General features: G+C 30.0%; 4 protein-coding genes and 1 long non-coding RNA gene across 9 annotated transcripts; 1 reads left to right on the top strand and 4 right to left on the bottom strand.

Annotated features, from left to right (window-relative positions):
- Positions 1 to 1,461: 1,461 nt before the first annotated feature.
- LOC114935977 (neurocalcin-delta B-like) lies at positions 1,462 to 6,887 on the bottom strand. Of its 2 annotated transcripts, none has more exons than XM_029308934.2 (5): positions 6,822 to 6,887; positions 3,790 to 3,954; positions 2,907 to 3,273; positions 2,287 to 2,617; positions 1,462 to 2,000 (listed from the first exon to the last, which is right to left on the bottom strand). In XM_029308934.2, the coding sequence occupies exons 3-5, from the start codon at positions 3,025 to 3,027 to the stop codon at positions 1,748 to 1,750; spliced, it is 705 nt and encodes a 234-aa protein (XP_029164767.2). In that variant the 5' UTR covers positions 3,028 to 3,273; positions 3,790 to 3,954; positions 6,822 to 6,887; the 3' UTR covers positions 1,462 to 1,747. The 2 variants fall into 2 exon arrangements, with proteins under 2 accessions (XP_029164767.2, XP_085345255.1); XM_085489129.1 differs by having other exon boundaries at positions 1,933 to 2,070.
- LOC114935978 (uncharacterized) lies at positions 5,768 to 7,953 on the top strand. The gene is made up of 2 exons (XR_003820611.2): positions 5,768 to 6,192; positions 6,712 to 7,953. It is a non-coding gene; the product is annotated as an uncharacterized LOC114935978 (long non-coding RNA).
- LOC146720001 (uncharacterized) lies at positions 6,139 to 7,352 on the bottom strand. Its single transcript, XM_085489130.1, has 2 exons — positions 7,258 to 7,352; positions 6,139 to 7,026 (listed from the first exon to the last, which is right to left on the bottom strand). Exons 1-2 carry the CDS (start codon positions 7,350 to 7,352, stop codon positions 6,801 to 6,803), a joined length of 321 nt encoding a protein of 106 aa, XP_085345256.1. The 3' UTR covers positions 6,139 to 6,800.
- Positions 7,812 to 15,514, bottom strand: Vps15 (vacuolar protein sorting 15). Its single transcript, XM_029308922.2, has 17 exons — positions 15,352 to 15,514; positions 14,754 to 14,934; positions 14,537 to 14,680; positions 14,161 to 14,315; positions 13,886 to 14,076; positions 12,875 to 13,611; positions 12,393 to 12,701; positions 11,866 to 12,249; positions 11,276 to 11,602; positions 10,706 to 11,032; positions 10,453 to 10,618; positions 10,133 to 10,243; positions 9,856 to 10,048; positions 9,573 to 9,738; positions 9,218 to 9,488; positions 8,795 to 9,125; positions 7,812 to 8,704 (listed from the first exon to the last, which is right to left on the bottom strand). Exons 1-17 carry the CDS (start codon positions 15,441 to 15,443, stop codon positions 8,488 to 8,490), a joined length of 4,302 nt encoding a protein of 1,433 aa, XP_029164755.2. The 5' UTR covers positions 15,444 to 15,514; the 3' UTR covers positions 7,812 to 8,487.
- Positions 15,515 to 15,561: 47 nt separating this feature from the next.
- Positions 15,562 to 18,519, bottom strand: LOC114935974 (uncharacterized). Of its 4 annotated transcripts, none has more exons than XM_085489125.1 (9): positions 18,315 to 18,519; positions 18,162 to 18,187; positions 17,742 to 17,942; positions 17,256 to 17,436; positions 17,076 to 17,182; positions 16,768 to 16,908; positions 16,459 to 16,539; positions 16,119 to 16,349; positions 15,562 to 15,610 (listed from the first exon to the last, which is right to left on the bottom strand). In XM_085489125.1, the coding sequence occupies exons 1-9, from the start codon at positions 18,382 to 18,384 to the stop codon at positions 15,581 to 15,583; spliced, it is 1,068 nt and encodes a 355-aa protein (XP_085345251.1). In that variant the 5' UTR covers positions 18,385 to 18,519; the 3' UTR covers positions 15,562 to 15,580. The 4 variants fall into 4 exon arrangements, with proteins under 4 accessions (XP_085345251.1, XP_085345250.1, XP_085345253.1 ...); XM_085489124.1 differs by lacking the exon at positions 15,562 to 15,610 and adding an exon at positions 15,827 to 15,954; XM_085489127.1 differs by lacking the exons at positions 15,562 to 15,610; positions 16,768 to 16,908 and adding an exon at positions 15,827 to 15,954 and having other exon boundaries at positions 18,315 to 18,518.
- Positions 18,520 to 18,559: the final 40 nt, after the last annotated feature.

The following is an 18,559-nucleotide window of genomic DNA, read 5'->3' as shown; positions in this document are numbered from 1 at the left end:
AAAAATCACTCGATTTTTGTCACTTGAAATTTCGGTCTAGTATGCAATAAAATTACGAAATGATATCATAATTTATTACAGAAGACGATGCTATTACAAATAATCGCGTTAATTTGGTTCGATTATCTCTTTGTCGGCTTACCTGTACGGATATTATCGGAGCTCGAAATTTCTGCTTCTTCACAACATGGCGATCCCGCGCGAAAAAGAAACATGAAGTTGCCGCGAAAGCGCACGCAACAAGCAGGATGTGCAATTGATAAAAAATGACACATAGGTAGTAAACTCGATTATAAATCAATCGATATATATAGTCGATTCTAATGTACAGCACTTGATAGATCGATAGAAGAAAATTAATAGATTTATTGCCACCAAAAAATTCGCTGATTTTTGCCACTCAAAATTTCGCACTAATATGCAACAAAATTACGAAATAATCTAACAATTTATTCAGAAATAAACAATGCTGTTGCGAATAATCGCGTCAATTCTATATTATTTCTTTGTTGGCTTACCTTTGCGGATATAATCGGAGCTCGAAGTTTCTGCTTTTTTTGCATAAAAGAGAAATATAAAATTGCTACAAAAGTGCATGTAAAATTTCGATAAAAGTGGTATAATGGACATTTTATAAACTCGATTCTAAATATACAACACATGAAAGATCGATAGGAAAGGATCTAAAATGGCTCAATTATCTCTGCCGAAAAAGTCGCTCGATTTTTGTCACTTGAAATTTCGCTTCAATAACCAATAAAATTATGCAATAATCTCACAGTTTATTCAGAAGACAATACTATTGCGAATAATTGCGTTAATTTGGTTCGATTACCTCTTTGTTGGCTTATTTTTGCGGATATTATCGGAGCTCTATGCCTGGACTTCTTTACGCCACGACGATCCCGCGTGAAAGAGAAATATGAAGTTGCTGCAAAAGCGCGCATAGCATGTTCGACCAATCAGAATAGAAGGCGCTAAACTTCCTGCGTTCTGATTGGTTAAACAAACGAAGTATTTGTAGCGTCAAGTGGAATGTATAATCGATTTTTATGCGTAATTTTTAAAATTTCAACAATAACGATATTTAATTATAATAAATAATGAACATATAAATTTAATATACTACAAATTTTAATATACTATTTTATAAATTCAACTTTAAATGAGATAAAATAAAAGACTAATGAGTAATTTATCTCGCTCGAAAAAGTTATTCGTTTTTTTTTTAATATAAATTCAATCTAATATCCTATTTATGTATTTTATACTTTCATATATTCATAAGCGATACCACAAGAAAAGAAATTTTTTAAAATCGAATAATCATTATTTTATAAGCAAGAAGAAAGAATAATTTACTTTTTCATAAATTTTTCAATTATTTTACACATGAATAAATTATTCGATCGTTTAATCTCTTAAAATCGTTTTAATTTACCAAATTTTATTAAATAAAAATAACTGGTTGTATATAATAGTATCCTGTAAAAATAAAAATTTATGATACTTGTTTCTCGTATACATATATTTTCATTTTCGCTATTATTAAAGTAAAACCTACTAATTTGTGCTGAACTTTAACATCAAAAGGTCTGACAAAACAATTGTGTAAGTTATATCTGTTACATTTTTGATTAATATTAAAATTATAATAATATGTCTTATAAAAAAACGTTTCACTATATTTAATATATAAAAAAGATGCTCTTCAAACTTTTATTCGAATGTCCTTCTGATGTTAAACTCAAATTATATACGGCATTCTTATAACATAAAATATGACATATTTCCGTACATTTTTACAACCGCTCATGAATTCTTCTCTGGAGACTACACCATCTCTATTCGCATCCATTTTTTCGAAGAATCTGTCCACTTGGCTGTCAACTATGGACTGGGCAACATTCTGTGCGTCCTGCACCATCTCGTAAATCGCAGATATTATGATTAGCATTTCTTGTCTTGTAATGCAACCGTCCCCATTCAGATCGTACAACCTGATAAACAGTAAATCCAAAGAGATTTCGCGTTGCGTCCGTCATCTCCACTACTTTCGAGACTATCTAACTATAGAAAAAAATGTCTTTAGTTGATAAAAATTAATTCTAAATAAGTCAAAAAATTTAATAATAAATTAATTAATTCTTCCATGATTTGTGTAACGAATATATTATGGAATAGACAATAATGTATCTTTCTCTTAATCTTCACGATTGTGGGAACTCGTTATTAATATCAAATTAATGTTAAAATAAGAAATAAAAAGGCGAAATAGATCCTTACTCGAATATCCAGGAAAGTTTTTGATCCATATTACCGTTGATAATCAATGTCATAACTCTGAGAAGATCACTGAAGTTAACAATACCATCACCATCCTTGTCGAAACTGTTGAACACGATTTGCGCGTACTTGGCTGGATCGCCTAACGGGAACAACTTGGTGTACGCGGATTTCAAATCGCCAGTCATCGCACATCCCCTGGGACACAATTGTTTGAAGGAATGATACAACTTGCGAATTTCATCTTTGGAGAAACCGGTGCGCCAAGTTAGAATTGATAGTTGCTCGGGAAAGATGTACAACGAATGCTTATCATCTTCCAGAATACTCTCTATAAAAAAATAATTAAATGTATAATGATAATTTTTAAACCATTGGAAAATTAATAGAAATTTAACTTCGCTATGCATTTAACATTCTTTTCTCTTTTTCTTACAAATTTTCAAGAGTAGATATATTAATAATTGTTATACGCAGTTATTCAGTTATTACAAAATTAAAAACCAAATTAAAAAAAATTACCAAAGTACTCTTAAGCTAATCTTTTACATTATTATATTTCTAGAATCTAATTTAATTCGTAGCAATTGTTGTGCCATTAGAAAAAGAGATTAACGTACCAGTAATTTTTTGGATACTTTTTCTCACTTTCCTTAGACTACGTTGCATTTTTATCGATAAGCTTGATCGGCGAAGAGACTGATAGTTGTCTTTATCGTCGACATTGTTTAAATTTGACATTTGAAAGAATTCGAAGAGATACACAACGAAACGACTCGACGATCGATGCTTTTTACGAACGAAGCAAAACTGACTGCTGCAGCCAGCTGTACCAAGCAGTTTTGACGATGAAGTCTGCAGTAGCCAAAATATTTAGACGATTTAGCTTGGCATATCTGCAAATCTCGACGAGAAGCGACGCAAGAGCGGTGTCTGGATGATCTTTAGGCGCACTGGACATCATCCGGACATTTTCAACTTTTTGATCTAACAAAAAAAATAAATTGATTTAAAATATAGTTATATTATCATTGTGATTTATTAATACAAATAATTATAAGTAAGCTATATAATTAAATTTCGCAAAACGAACTAAACCTTAAAAAATCGTCTATTACGAGCCTTTCCGTATAAAATTGCGTTTCTCTGCCAAATGCTATTAATAGTTAGATGGACTGGAAACTGTTACGATAATAGGAAATTGCAGAACAAATTGAGTTGATAACTTATGATTACGTAATCCGGGAACTTCCAAAAAATATTCATAATTCGTCGAACGTACATAAGTTGTGTGAAATGATTGTTATTTGCAATTTGTGAATTAATTTCGATAATAAAAGCTTCATTATTTCCAATGAGTTACTTGTCAAGATGACACGAGTTATTTACTTATACTTAAATCAATCTTTTTTTTATTATACGTAATACAACCCAATATTATTATATGTAATTAAAAATTAATTGCATTGCCAATATCTTATAAACAGTTTTTTATAAAATTACCTGTAATGTGAATAAGGTCAGGAGATTGCACAGATGATAAAATGATGAATAATCAATGGGAAAGAAGCTTGATGACTGTAGTAAGATACACTTCATGGGATGCTGATATGTATTAATGCTGATTGAGAAAGATAACATTTCTTTCCTTCTAAGTAGGATTACGAACTGGAAAAAAAATCATATTATATTAGATCAGAAATTATTGCAACAATTAACATAATTGCTAATAATCATTTTATCAAACTTCTGTAAATTTAATTTTTAAATCTAAAATCTTCTCTTTGTTCAAATATTTAATATTTAAATTTTATGTATTGTCAAGATGTTAAGTGTAATTTAGACAATACCAAGTAAAAATGATACAAAAATGCGATGCATAAATGTCTGCTAATAGGTATCTTATCTAAAAATATCTTAAAAAATATATATACATATCAGAGAATTTAAGGAGTAAAGGGCAATTTATGCCATTTGTGCGATTGGTTTCATAGCACGAAAAGTATGTCAAGTTTGCGGGCAAGATAATCCATTAATATCTTCACAAACAACGTCCTTGACATAATATTCGAATGTAGAGCAACTCCCAATCAAGTTTGCTAGCGCGCGAAAAAGACAGACGCGACGATGAAAATTGCACAACTCGCAAGAATCGCATCTTGCGCGAATTGTACATACATATATTATAATATAGGTCACGCAATTTTTTTCTCTCGCAATCTCATCTAGGAAACGCATACATTACGAATGCATTTTATAATCGAATGCACGCATCACGACACGCAACAACATACTGACAATATTATGGAAAATTATTATATTATTTTATATTGTATAATAAATTCATATTATAATAAATATATTCATATTCTAATATATTTACATTATATTATATTATTAATATTATTATATTATTTCATGCAGAATATTGGATTCGCGAATATACACACATATACACACACAAACTCGAGCGGGAAGTGTGACTTATAAATTAAACATTCCATATGTTAATCGAGGAATTGTATGTTATCTAATAACGATTACAATATAATCAGATGCATTTGTTTGCAAACAAATGATTGACCAGATTGACAAATATAAATTTTTGCAAGGCAATAGGTGAAAATGCTATTATCACAAGGTGCAATGGTGGCATTTTCAAGACATGCCAGACAAATGAGTGATTATTATATAGAATCAGCCTTTTAGTCACATTTATCTCATTCTGTATTTTCTGCGAACGATATTCTTATGTGCGCAGAATATGAACGAGAGAACAAATAAGCGCTACGAATGTTGCATATAAATCGGTATAGACAATGGAAAGGGGCCTTCCCCAAGTTCAAAAACGCGCAAACACGTGCGTCATTTTATTATCACGTGCAGAATTCTAAATCGAGGAAATAAAAATTGAATTTACTAGATCTCTTGTAATCTCTCTAAGTCATCGTTTCTTCAGAATCGCATCGCAAAAAAAAGAATGGAAGATCTAGAATTTATCTGATATAATTTAAACTTATAAATCGTAAAAAATATATTATAGAAATAGATAAAAAAAGATATACTTTTAAAATATCAAATACACTCACAAAGTATCTATAAAATAATAAAATGTCTCTAAAAAGAATCAACGATAATATACCTGTACAATGTATGAAATATCGATTGTGAACTAAATTATATCTAGATTTTTTAGATAAACTAGATCTTTGACAGAGGATTTACAATTACATATTATACACCTATAGATAAAAAATTATACACTACACTTCATAAAAAAGATTTAAGAGAGAGAAAACATAAGATATTTTGTATTTTATGCTTTTTAGCTCATTAAGCATAATATAAATAAATATTCATATAATATTTCATATAAGTAATTCAATATAAATCATATTATAATTAAAATATTCATATAGATAATATATAAATAATCGTAGACTATTATATATATATTTTTTACTGATCGAAGATGTATGCGGATTCTTCATCAAAAGGCGAAATGAATTCATCATTAGCCGAAGCGATTTTTCTGAGCGGTAGGGCGGTAAGTTGAGATGCTATATAAAACAGCAGTAAGCATACAGTATCTCTTCATTGCAGTAGTAAACTTGTTACAACTCTTCGCGTGATTAAGCAGACAGAAGTCGATTATCCATACGCATTTTGGTACATTAATTCGCAGAATTGTACTACTTTATCATTTTTTAAATTGTACATAATCGGAAGATTACATAATAAAGACTAAATACTACGTATTACAATCCAGCATTGAAAACATTGGAGTATCTGAGAAAAATGTCACATTGTGTGTTACGACGATTCAGAAAGTGTGAAATTTGAAAGTCACAATAAGAAAACGCGTCGAATCCGTGACGCAACGCATTTTCATTATACGATCTTTCGGTGCGTAAATATTTTGTTCCTATTTCGTCTACTTCTATGCTACATGTGTTTGTTACAAATGCTAAAATTAGCAGACATTAATTATAATTAACGAAATTTTCATTTTTTGTTTAATGCTATTATAGGCATTGTACTATTGTAAATATTACAGATCAGAATAATTGTAAAGAAAATAGTTGTTTTAATGAGAAATCAAGTCAATCTTGAGAAACTATAAATGAATAATAATCTTTTTTTATATGATTTTACGAGAATTTCATTTTAATACAAATTTATTTCGAATTATTTGAATACATCAAAATCTAGATTATATTTTTCTAGAAATAGCTAAGAGAGAATCCACAAAATATCAAATTTAAGAGACAATTAAAATCTTTCAGATCTTATTTTAAAATTTTGTTTTAGAAAATAAAAAAAATAGAATACTAAATATATATAAATAATTAAATAATATAAAAATTTGTTTAAAGTGTTTAAAATACAAGGACGGAGAAAATAATCTTCCTTCTCTCCTTTCAGATCTCATCACAGAAAGATTATTATAAAAACCATCAAAATTCCAAGCGATGCAATTAAAATGAAGCTAATCTTTCTACTGTTATTATTAGTCAGTTCCTCTTGTTGCGTACCTTGGCTCGATTTATGGTTTCCTCGACAATCCTCATACGACAATCAAAATACCGGATACTATCCAAACGGAGAAGATGCTTCGTATCAACAATATCGTCAAGGCAGAGGCGGTAAAGAACGTTGGAAGCAGATCTGCAGGACGATAAATCCCGATTCATATGCATTTCCAGGACGCGTGCCTTATCCTGCCGCACCTGTTTGTCCCTGGTAAAAGAAACTTTCGATCAAACTTCCAATCTGTCGTGCCAAACAAGAACTCGTAGCATGCGTTAAAAATATGATTTATTATAACAACCTATATCATTTTGGACAATATACATCCAGTGATTATGAGTATTTCAGTCGGTATGTTTATATGTGTATTTGTTTATGTGTGTGTGATAATGCAAAATAGTATACATAAATATATTGACGCAATTACACATAGTTACTTACTGTAACGTGTTCAGCATGTAAAGTATGAAGCGAGGAAACAATTGTCTTGCATCTTCGTACAGAAATCTTATTATACTTCGTTTCTTAGTCTGCATTCATACTTGTGTTGAATTAAAAAGAGAAAAAAGCGCACTACAAACGTCAGAATAAAAAATTGAGCAATATGTGAAAATACAATTTATGAATTAATGTTTTAAACATTTTATAATAAAAGAGCATTGATTATGCTGCAAAATCAATTTGCACTAGCACAATATCTTTTAATGTTAAATTTAAGGTGTGCATATGGACTTATCAAGTATCTGCTAATTTAAAAGCAACTTATCCGAGGATTTGTTTGTCAATTTGTGTAATATAGACATTCTAAATCCATTACATCAATCTAATATATTAATAATATTCCAAGCTATCTTTTTCTCTGTCTTTTACGTACAAAAATAAATTATATACACTATTATACATTATTATAGTATAATGTGAATTTATAATATAATGTAAATTTTTACCTTCGATTTTTTTTAAATGCACTTTTACAGTACAATTATAATCACTGGTAATCTTAAATATCATGTATATTACATGTTCTATATACAGTCCAAAGAGAGAATCACAGAATTAGTACAGCACGGCAACATCGTATGTACATTGATATTATATAAATGATTTAAGAAAACAATAAAAATCATTCTAACATTATCCAAGAGTAAACTGAATCATGTAAAATATAAAAATTTAAATTGAAATATAATTGTAAATTATGTTTCTCTTACTTGTATGTAATTTATCTATAAAATTTTATTAAGAAATTTTATTTTCTCTGAAAAAAAAAATTATTTAAAACCAAACAAATAGATGTAATTGGTAGAGTTAATTTGAACACAGTGAATGTGATATCACCATAATCTGCAACGAGTCCTGATGTTAACAACAATTACAAAATTGTTAAAAATATATTACTAATTTTTTGCCAAAATAAAAAATATTGTGGCATATCCATGCTGTTTTATCACGATTCCTCCGACTGTCATTAAATGAATTATACTATAATTATTCAGACAATTCACATTGCTGACCAATTCACCTATTGGATTATTTTCAAGAACAACTTATTCCTTACTTGAATCACAATGATTTCGTTTTTTTACAAATCCACAATTGCACTGTTAAAAAAATCTTTTGTCGTCCGAGCGAGGAACTTTGGAATCGAGTTATGGAGCATTGGAAAAACAATCATTTCCAAACTTGTATTAGGCCGTCCGTGCTCCCAGTGAGAATGCACATATTCGACATAGTCACAGCAGAAATTGTGTCATGTTGTCCTGAAGGTGGAGTCTCGGGGCCGCTCTCTTCTATATTTCTTCCTCTCGCATCACTTCCGGATGACGGATTAGACTCATCGTCTACCAATACTTCTTGCACAACGTTCGTTCCGTCTATTAAACGTAAACTATAAACAGAGAAATGATATCATGATACATTATCGTGGAGTAATACAATGTATATAAAATAAAAATTTTATATTTTATTGATCACTGACTCATATGCTAATGAATTTGGCGTGAGAACATCGTTAGCAGCAGGCAGAGCGACATAAGATGCGGTTGGCCTGTTGAAATCCCAGAAACGTAATCGCATATCGGTACCACCGGCCAAGAGGAAGCCTGAGCAATCGATACATCCAGCGTACATGGCACATACACTATGACCGACCGGAGTGCGACTCAACGGAGGGGCACTAGATGCCCAGAGTACCATTTGTCGATGATCAGTCTCCAAATTCCACATAGAGATCTCATTGTTACTTTGTACAGCCGAGATTATCCACGAATGTTCCGTTGGATGCGTAATAACCTTCCGTACTCTGGCACCTAAAAGAAATATGTTAATAATATTAGAAACAATGATAGATGTACTAAACTACATTACTTTTACACAGAAATAATCAATATAAATAATCTACCTGTTGGATGCTTAATACTCGTTATCGGCAGTTGAAATCTCAAGTCCCAACAAGTATGAATACCCGAACTCGTACCGAGAGTCAACCATTGCTGATGACTATTTACGCAAAACGACGTGATGACTCCGTGTTTCAAATCGTTCTCCAAACGCCACGTTGTCCCCGGGCATCGCAAGTCCCAGCCTACCAGCGATCCATATAACGAAGCATACACGAGAACTGATTGCGAACCGCAATCTAAATACTGAAGATCAACAGCACATCCTTCTTCCTGTTAAATCAATCGTAAACAATATTTTTTTTTAAACACTTCTGTCTATCGAACGTTTATATTATTATTACAGAAATATCTCACCTGAAGATCTAATTGACGAGTGCCAATTAGACTCATTTTACTAGAATTTGGTTCAATCCGTAGTACGAATACAGTTCCAGACGTACTCGCAGAACTAGCTAAAGATTGTCCTTGATCGCATACGGTTAAGCCCACCAGTGGACCTCCTCTGTGCATGTACGTTTGCCTATTTAAAACATACATCAGAAAGTGTATCATTTTAAATTTGAGAAAATAATATAATTATGAAGCGTGAAAAAAAACGCAATGTGTTTTTATACGATTTAGAAAAGAAAGTGTGTACCTAGAACGATTAGCGATATTTCGTCCTTCCATTTTACTGGCGTCCCAAATTTTAATACATCCGTCGGAAGAATTACTTGCAAATAAACTGGTATCCGGTATCGGAACCAATCTATTCACCGCGGCTCGATGCTCGTGAAGATGCGCGACCGGAATTCCCCGGGGTCTCCAATCTTTCGGCATCGATGTGGAACCTTTTAAGCAACATCGATAACAAATAATAAATCATATCGTAATAAAAATAAATAAATAATATAAAAACTATATCTTTTATTTACCGGGTTCACAGAAGTTATTAGCCCAACGCTTCGCCTTTAATATTGCCGGATGTTGTTCCTGCTTTCGACACGTTAATTGCCGTACTTCTAATCGACATGGTGCGCATCTATCTGCAAAATTATCAATGTTTCTCATTCAATATATTTTTCTATATTGAAACAAATATATCTTATAAAATATAACTTACAAAAAATATCTTATAAAAATATATATATATATATATATATCTTATAAAATATATATAAATAATATATCTTATCCTCAAAAGCATCCTCAAACAAATCGATATTACCTTAATATTTTCATTAATTTCACTTACATTGTATGTAGGACCGTTCATGGAGCGAATGGTCGTTCATAAGAGAATTAATGCTGGTCATCTCTGACAGACAATGGTGAGGGGATAAATGAATATCTCCACTATGTATGCTCTGACTAGGACTACCACTGCTTCCAGTCATGTCTGACATTTTAACAATAGCATGCTATCGTACACACAACAAAATAATAATTATTATAATTAGCATAGAAAAATATAAAAAATAAATAATTATCGATATTAACTTTGTTACCTGGACATTGTCTTGAGCTGCAAACATCGTGCGCCATTCCTGATTCATCGTTGCATATGTGCCAACAGTGTCCGATGTTCTTCGATCTAATCTCTTGAAGGGTGGCAAGGTCAGATCTCCTTTCGTATCGGAGTACAACATGACAACATGATGTCTTATCCTGTCCTTCACTGGACTTAGTTCCAGCTTGCCATCCACAGGCTTTATAGCATTTTGCTTCGTGTCTGCTGAACGATATTTGTTGATTTTCATCAAGTGTGGTTTCATGATTAATAATTGATTCTCAACTGCCTCCGTCATCGACTCCGAACTCAGTCGCCTAAAAAGCTAAAAAAAGATATACTTGTGATTTTTTTAATACACAGTAATAAGTGCTATTGAAAAATAATTTATAATTTTATTCTAATTTCTTTCTTATTTCTTTCAAGGCATGCATACAATATAATAAACATACAACGCACATCTGTTTATATCTTTATTTCAATATTTTATTATATAATAATTTATTATGTAATAATATGGCTTTCTTCAATATTATTTTAAGTATATACGCTAATCAATATTACTTACATTTCGTAAAGAGGTACTCATATCATTATATTGTGGTGGCACAACACCCATCACAGCTTTCGCTCTGGCTGCCTGTCTTTGTTCAAGTACTTGAAACAACTCTTCCACGTCGTTATATTTTACCACAGAGTCGTATACTATTCTGGATATAGGAGGAACAAGAGCTTCCAACAATAAAATCTCTTTTTCTATTTGAATCAATGAATGTTTTAAGTACGGTTGAAGCATTGTCTGAACTTTACACTGAACGTCCACCACATTTAGAGTTCTCGCTGCTGCTGATATAAAGCCAACGGTTGCATGACGTATCCACAAATTTGGGTGGACCTACAAAAACTGTATGTATAAATTAATCGTGCCAATATGCAAAGATGTTTTCAATTAAAATTTTTTTCAATCAAATTCTTTTACAAATCTAAACTTGAATTTTTTAAAATTTGAACTTAAAATGCTACTAAAAAATTCTTTAAAAAAATATCTATTAAAGAAATAAAATCTTATTAGAAAAAAGTATAATCAAAATATAAATCAAATCAATTATTTATCAAATCTATTACATAATAATACAGTAATACAATAATTGAACATACCAGAAAAACCATAGTTTCTGATAATAGTTGGTAGAGAGCAGATTTATGTAGCAGACCTAATTCTGTAAGTGTTGCCATAGCATTTATGGCCTTTGTGGTTACAAATTCTTCAGGATCAGATAGACCTTGCTGCAGAAGTGGCATTAATATGGGGCTACTGTGCCAACCCACATATGCAGCCACACCCACTATGCATTCAAAAAAGGAACTTCTCAATTCCTTATCCTCCTTGTCGTTTAAAAATGTGATAACATGACTAAGCAAAATATCGTTTGCCTTTTGTTTACCAAAAAATACACACAATTTATTTATTCCACTCTCCATTAAAGTCTGTTTCACTAAATTTTGGGGGTCTGTTAACAGCATCGAAACTGATTGTTGGACCTAAAAATAAAAATATAGAAAACATTATTAAGATAAATCAATTTGATTATATATGTTTCAGACGATTCTAATAATAAAAATTCCATGAATTATACTATTGTGTTACTTTATTGATAAAAATGATACGAAAAATATATCTGTACCATTTCATGCAAGGTTTGCAGTTCACTATCATAACTAGGCTTTGGTCCCTCTTTGTTGTTCAAGTTAGATAGATGAGCATTTTCTAAATAACGTAAAGCGATATGCGCCAAGTGTGCAATATTTTCCGCATAAGCTGCCCTAACAATAACTGCCTCATCTTGAGTTATATGTGCTAAACCTGGCAGAATGTATTCGGGGAATATGTTTACGTCCGAAGGTGGTATCGATTTCACAAGATGTAAACATTTTGTTAGAGTATGTATCGCCGATACTCTTACTCGCGGTGCTGGATCGTGAACCAGATGGAACTGCAAAAGAAAGATTATAAGAATATATTAATTAAAAATAATATGAAAAACATACAGTAATTAATTCATTTAATATTAAGGAATTTCTTAGTTAATAAATATAAATTAACAAATAATATTTATTTTAATATATTTCTATTCAAAAAATTTCTAAATAATATATTAATACTTACGATGTAAGGTAATATTCTATCAAGAATTGTTTCATCAGAAACATTTTCAGCTAGCTCTAATAATATTTCTAAGCTATATAATTTAGATTGAGAATGATGTAATCCTCTTATGCAAGATGTAACAAGTTGAGTTATGATAACGAGTCCTTCTAGAATGTCAGTCGAGGCCAAAATTGGTTTCTGCGATTCTTCGTCGCACGTTTGTTTGTCCATGGATGTTTTAAACTCCGGTTCCACTTCTATTTGAATTTCACTACTAACGTCTTGAGTTGTACTCTTCATGTCGAGTTGGTTCAAATCGGTTTTATCGGAGCTTTGATCACTGTCGACTTCCACCATAGTATTTTCCTCACTATGACCAGAATCGTCCTTCATCGATTCCATGTTACTTTCGCATTGGCCAGATTTTGTTTCTACAGATTTCGTTCCGCTCATTCTCGTTCGTTCATTTTCTTCTGTCCTTAATATACTTATAATATTGCCAATGTCCTTCTTTAATCTAGTTATTTTTTCGTCTGGTGATAAAATTGGAGCAGCGGAAAAAATGAGCATATAAGACTGTAGAAAGGAATAAAAATACTCCGGAAATATGATACCGCGAGCTTGAGCCAGATAAATTTCAGCACTCTTCCTGTTTACTGGATTTCTTTCGAGCATCGAGGCAAGCAACTCTCGTATTCCTGGGTCGTCTATACTATCCAAGTGTTTGTTTACTGAATATTCATTGTTCCTGTATGCTATTTCAATATAATTTTGATAATTAGTAACATTTTTTACACTTACTGCACAAGACTGGCTTTTCTGTTATATTTCTTATATTTCATAAATGTTTTAATCGTAATTCGAAAAATAAGAAAAAGAAAAAAATTTTTAATACAGTAAAATACATAAATATATTTAATTGATGTAGATATATTAAGAAAAATAAAGTTTTTTTTCAATTTAAATATTAAAGAGATAAATAGTACTTCTAAAACTACTCTCCTATCAATTAAATTAAATAATATATACCTAAGAGTTGTGAAAAATCGAATGGTGGATGTCCTTCATTATATAATTCTGTTAAAGCACAGCCTGCAGAAAAAATATCCATCATGGGATGCAGATCGCCTGTTTTTACTTCTTGTTCTGGCAATAACAAGGTATTGCTTAATTCTGAAGATAATGTTTTCACAAATCGTTCAGGTGCTATATAACAAGTTCTGAAAATATTAAAGATTATGTTTACAGTAAAAAAAAAAAAAATTTTTAATGAAGCTCAATAAAAGCTTTAGTAAAAAATTTACCTTCTTCTGGAAGTATCAAAGAAGTATGAGAAATCTGCTGGATTATCTTCTGGTAAATATGTTGGTTTAAAACTTGCAAAATCTGTGAGTAATACCCAGTTCCAGCTGGTTATCATAATGTTTTCCAATTTTATGTCACCGTGACAAACTCCAAACTATATATATATGAGAAAATAAAATATTTTTTTAATTCTTAAAAATTCTAATGAAAATATTTTTATTAGAATAAATAAATCTCAAAATAACACTAATAATAAACAATAAATTTATAGAATAGCTTTAGAAAATGTTTATTTCTTATAAGCTATTGTTCATATATGTGTATATATATATATATAAGTTATCTTCTTTTAAATGCTTAATATATATTTCATACCTTATGAGCTTGATGAAGAGCATACAATACTTGAAAAATAATCCACTTTTTTTCAACGCTTGTTAAAAATGGTCTAGTGCTGATTCTGTCATAAAGGGAATATTTAACATATTCCCGCATTATTGAGCCTGCTTTTTCTGTAAGCTGATCCAAACATACAATTAATTTTAATTTCTAAAGAAGCTACTATATTTAGTGTAGTTGTTATAATACTCACAATCATTCGTTGAAATGGTAGGCAGTTGACAGCTGAGGCTAACTTTGATCTAATCTCCTCTAGCTTGTCCTTATAGGTAGATAATAGCAATGTTGGGTCATGAATTGCAAACACTTTTACAACTATCAGGCCTTCCTGGCTGCGAGCTCGAGCCACTTTGAAAAATCTAGTACTTCCTAAGCTATAAATGATAAAGAATTTTGTAATCAGCAGCTGGAGCTTTAATCAATACTATAAAATTATAAAATATTACTCAATACCATCTCATAATTTTATATTGTTATTAAGAATATTTCCTCAAAATTTCTCTACATATGCGGCATCTCAATTATAATACATAATGTATAATGTAAATCATACAAGAAACCATGTGAAATACAATGAAGGATTGTCAACAAATAGTAAAATATGTTTGATATTGTTCGTAATATTATTATCAGTACCTTGAATTATTTTTACGTAATGATTTTATAATCAATGAGCTGATTTTATCATAAGACAGATCGCTTCAACGATTTGACAATTATTGTTCACGTATTCTACTAGTAAAATATATATGCATATGTAAAGTAGAAGTGATTGGATTAAGTGTACTTACTTTACGTCGAACAATAAATCGCTATGATCCGTCAAATAGTGTTCTACTGGAAATATTTGGCTGGGGGCGATGCCCACTAATTGATTACCCATTTTGCGCTGCTAATTATAAGATAAAGTTTAGACAAAACTAATGTATTCACTCTCGGCGTCCATTTTTCCCAATTTTTTCACATCCTACAGATGCAATGCAGCCAATCCCAATCAGATTTGAGAATCTAGTACTTTTGTTATTTGTAAAATGTGCACCCCCTGTAACACTTCAAACAAGCGCGAAATTTCAAATTAAAAACTATACCCATAAATTTTGCAAAATTTATAATTTTGGAATTATTCAATTTAGAAACAGTATCTTAACTACTATTTATGCTTCAATAGTAATTATAAATATGCATTTTTGTAGCATTTTACATGCAAAGAAATAATATATTTTAGATTATATTATTTAATAAGAGATTCAATAACTTGATCACACAAACAGTAAAATAGTCTATTAATTATAATTTGCACGTTTTAACATAGATTCTATACCACCGAATATTATTGTAGTTTGATAGCTATCTATGGTGAAAATCGGCTTGTTTACACTGATACTTCCCATTACCTATTAAAAATGAAAGTAAAGTGAAAAATTGTCATTTTTACCTTTTTAAAACATTAATTAAAGACATTTATTATATATAGCAATGTATAAATAATTTTCTGTTTTGTTTGTGTTTTTTTTTTTGTAATCTAAATCTATTTCATAATATCAGGAATCTCTCAAACCTTCTTTTCCCTTAAATTAATCACTTCAAGTGCACCAGTACCAGAGCCTCCAGTCAGGATAAGATCACCATAAGGATCGCCATCAAGATATTGCACTGCATAAAGAAATTCACCGTTCAAAGTTGAAACTCTGTCTTGTGGATTTATCATTTCGATAAGTTTTGCACTCATCAAATCCCATATTTGTAGACTATCACGCACTATCCAAGAGCCTGTAAGGATGTGCGTCTCCTAGTAAATGAGAAATATAGAAAAAGTTCATTTATATAACATAAAGCTTTTTCAATAATTATACAAATATAAATATTAATTTATTCATGTGTAATAAAAAAATTCTTACACATATGTCAATGGCATCACCGCATATATGAGGACCTTTGATAACTCTTATCGAACCAGTTGGAACTCTAATATCCCAAATCTGGAAGAAAAATCTTCTTTCAATTTGTTTTATCTAAAAAAAACTGTTTAATTTAATGTTAATAAATATTTTATCTATTTGCAATATTATTGTCTTATGTAGAAAAAGAAATATTATATAATATGAAATATTTCTTAACATATGTTTAAAAAAATATTTTCAATTATATATATATATATATATATATATATATATATATGTATAATTTTATATATATATGTAATTTACTCTAACAGTATTATCCCATCCACCAGTGATAATTAGATTAGGATATTTATTGTGAAATCTTGAAGCAAATATCCTCATTTGATGAAAGTTTATAGCTTTACTTTCTATCAAATCTTCATCTTTTTTATAATCTAATATCAGCTAAAATAAATTTACATTGAAATATTGTTTATATGTATTTTCTATAGAAATAAAATAATTTTTATGTATTCTATATTTCAATAAAAATTTTGTAGAAATATGCAAATAATTGAATTTTAATTAGAATTTTTAATTAGAATTAACGATAAATATTTAATAATATTAACTTTAGTATTTCGTGTATCATAAAGACGAACAGTTGCATCTTTACCACCAGAGACTAAGTAATCTCCTGTGGGGCTTACATCTATCGTATTCACCTCATTTTTTAGTTCTGCATAGACAAATTTAAATTAAAAAATAATGTTAAAATAATCTAATGTAATTAATAATTATAATTCATCTACCAAAAATAAATCTAGAAAACTCTTTAGTGTGTGTGTTGCACATGAAAATACTTCCACAGGCACTGGAAGCATAGAATATTTCTTCATTTACTGGATTAAATCTGCAACACATAACTGGCATTGAAATTTCCAGACCAGATTTAAGCGTTGTTATTAATTCACAGGTCCCACCATTCCGCATCTATAAAATATTACATAAAAAATAATGTCACAATAATTTTAACGTATAAGACGGGCAACAAGAGCCAAATCGCGGATGACAATGCGTTATCCTAACGAAACTAAATAATTTTCCGTTAGAATTAAATACCGGTGCAACGGAAAATTATTTAGTTTCGTTAGGATAACGCATTGTCATCCGCGATTTGGCTCTTGTTGCCCGTCTTATACGTTAAATTTATATTTATATTACAGAGCCTTGTTAAAAACTCTTATAATGTCACAATAATTTTAATCATGCTCCATATATTATTAAACAATCATTACCTGAATAGCACCGCTTCCAAAGCCTGCAACTATAATTTCACCACTTTTAGAAAACCGTGTGCTATAAAGACCCTGTAATTTTTCAGGAAAGCGTATTTCGTGTGTTGTTTGACAACGATTTTTGACAGTCAAATTGTTTTCATGTGTTCTTTGAAACCATGAGTGTTGATTTTGCTCTACATCTTGCGATATGTCTGCATCCTGTTTGTAAGAAAGGATACTTTAATGAAATATAAAGTATGAGTTTTATAATTTATATTTAAATAATTTTAAAGTTCCACAATTCTCATAATTATAACAATAATGCAATTGTTAAATCAATAGTAAATTTTATTTAGAAGATTTAATAAATTATTTATATATATATATATATATATATATATATATATATATATATATATAATTGTGCAAATTTCTCACCTGTCTTATTCCATTTTTACGAGTTTCTTTGATGGAATTAAAATAATATAATCAAATATTTAAATACCAAAAAAAATAATGATTTAACAATTATTTAAATATTGACTGCAAATTATACAATTGAAGAAAATTTTTTAAATAAAATAATAAAACCTTTATTATCATATTTGTCAGGATATCTGTGTCTATAATATTGCTGATTTTTGGATTCGATAGGATCCATATTTTTTCAATTCTAATTCTTTGTAATTAAAAATATTTTCTCGATTAATTATTAAAGTGCTCGCTTGAATGAAAACATAATGAATTTTAGCGTTTTGAGATGTCATTGCGTTTCGAAATAAAGAGTGAGTTTCCTTTCTTCATATTTTATATAAGCACGGTGCAAAACGGTTGGT

Source organism: Nylanderia fulva, unplaced genomic scaffold (assembly GCF_048542155.1).
Source record: "Nylanderia fulva isolate GAGA-0341 unplaced genomic scaffold, ASM4854215v1 Scaffold8, whole genome shotgun sequence".
In the NCBI taxonomy this organism is placed as follows: Eukaryota; Metazoa; Arthropoda; class Insecta; order Hymenoptera; family Formicidae; genus Nylanderia; species Nylanderia fulva.
This window is presented reverse-complemented; position numbering and strand designations above follow the sequence as displayed.